This window comes from Trypanosoma equiperdum (assembly GCF_001457755.1).
Source record: "Trypanosoma equiperdum strain OVI genome assembly, contig: ctg_957, whole genome shotgun sequence".
Classification (NCBI taxonomy): Eukaryota; Euglenozoa; class Kinetoplastea; order Trypanosomatida; family Trypanosomatidae; genus Trypanosoma; species Trypanosoma equiperdum.
The window spans coordinates 11,636-12,313 of record NW_027124928.1 but is presented as its reverse complement, the minus strand read 5'-3'; the positions used below and the strand labels follow the sequence as shown (position 1 = coordinate 12,313).

The following is a 678-nucleotide window of genomic DNA, read 5'->3' as shown; positions in this document are numbered from 1 at the left end:
ATTAAAATGTATAGAGAGAGACTGTTTATTCAACAACTGACATGCATGTGGCTGAAGCTAACTTTGAGAACAAAAAAGTAGATAAATGGTGAAAGATAAGCTTCTGTCACCGAGTTTACACCATTTTACAGCCAAATAACATCAATACAAAGTCATTAATTACATTTGTAAACACTTTTTACTTTACCAAACACCTTAGTAAATAAACTCACTTTTTTGTTTTAATTTTTCTACAATTTTATAAGATATTTAAAGTTTTCATTAGTATGGTATTAGTATTTTATGAATTATATAAGATGTATCTATGCAAAACTATGTTGTTTAACTTTTATTGTTATGAGTATTAATCTACTTGTGTCGGTATGCAGCTTGTTTGGTGAGGGTGACCCTATTTCACTAGAAGTTGTTGAGGATGAGTGTATTAAATTTGTTTCGAAAGATGTAAGGATGATTTGGAAAGCCGACGATTATTTGGTTGTAGCTGGAATACCTTCCATAGATAATGATGGGAGATTGAGAAGGCGCAACCTTCAGAGGGAAACGTGTTGGAGTTATCCCGAAGCGGCAAGGAAGGTAAATAATTTTACTGGAAAGTTGTCTGTAGTATATACCCTTTCACCTCATACAAATAGCAATTGCGAGCTCAGAGTAATCGCTGAAGAAGAGGCGGAGTTAAAG

At 33.5% G+C, this 678-nt stretch overlaps 1 pseudogene across 1 annotated transcript in view; it reads left to right on the top strand.

The window, feature by feature from the left end:
- Positions 1-281: 281 nt before the first annotated feature.
- Positions 282-678, top strand: part of TEOVI_000744200:pseudogene — a 508-nt pseudogene continuing 111 nt past the window's right edge. The window contains 2 exon segments of the mRNA in view: positions 282-320; positions 322-678. The exon segment at positions 322-678 is cut by the window's right edge and continues 111 nt beyond it. Of these exon segments, the coding sequence occupies positions 282-320; positions 322-678 (396 nt within the window).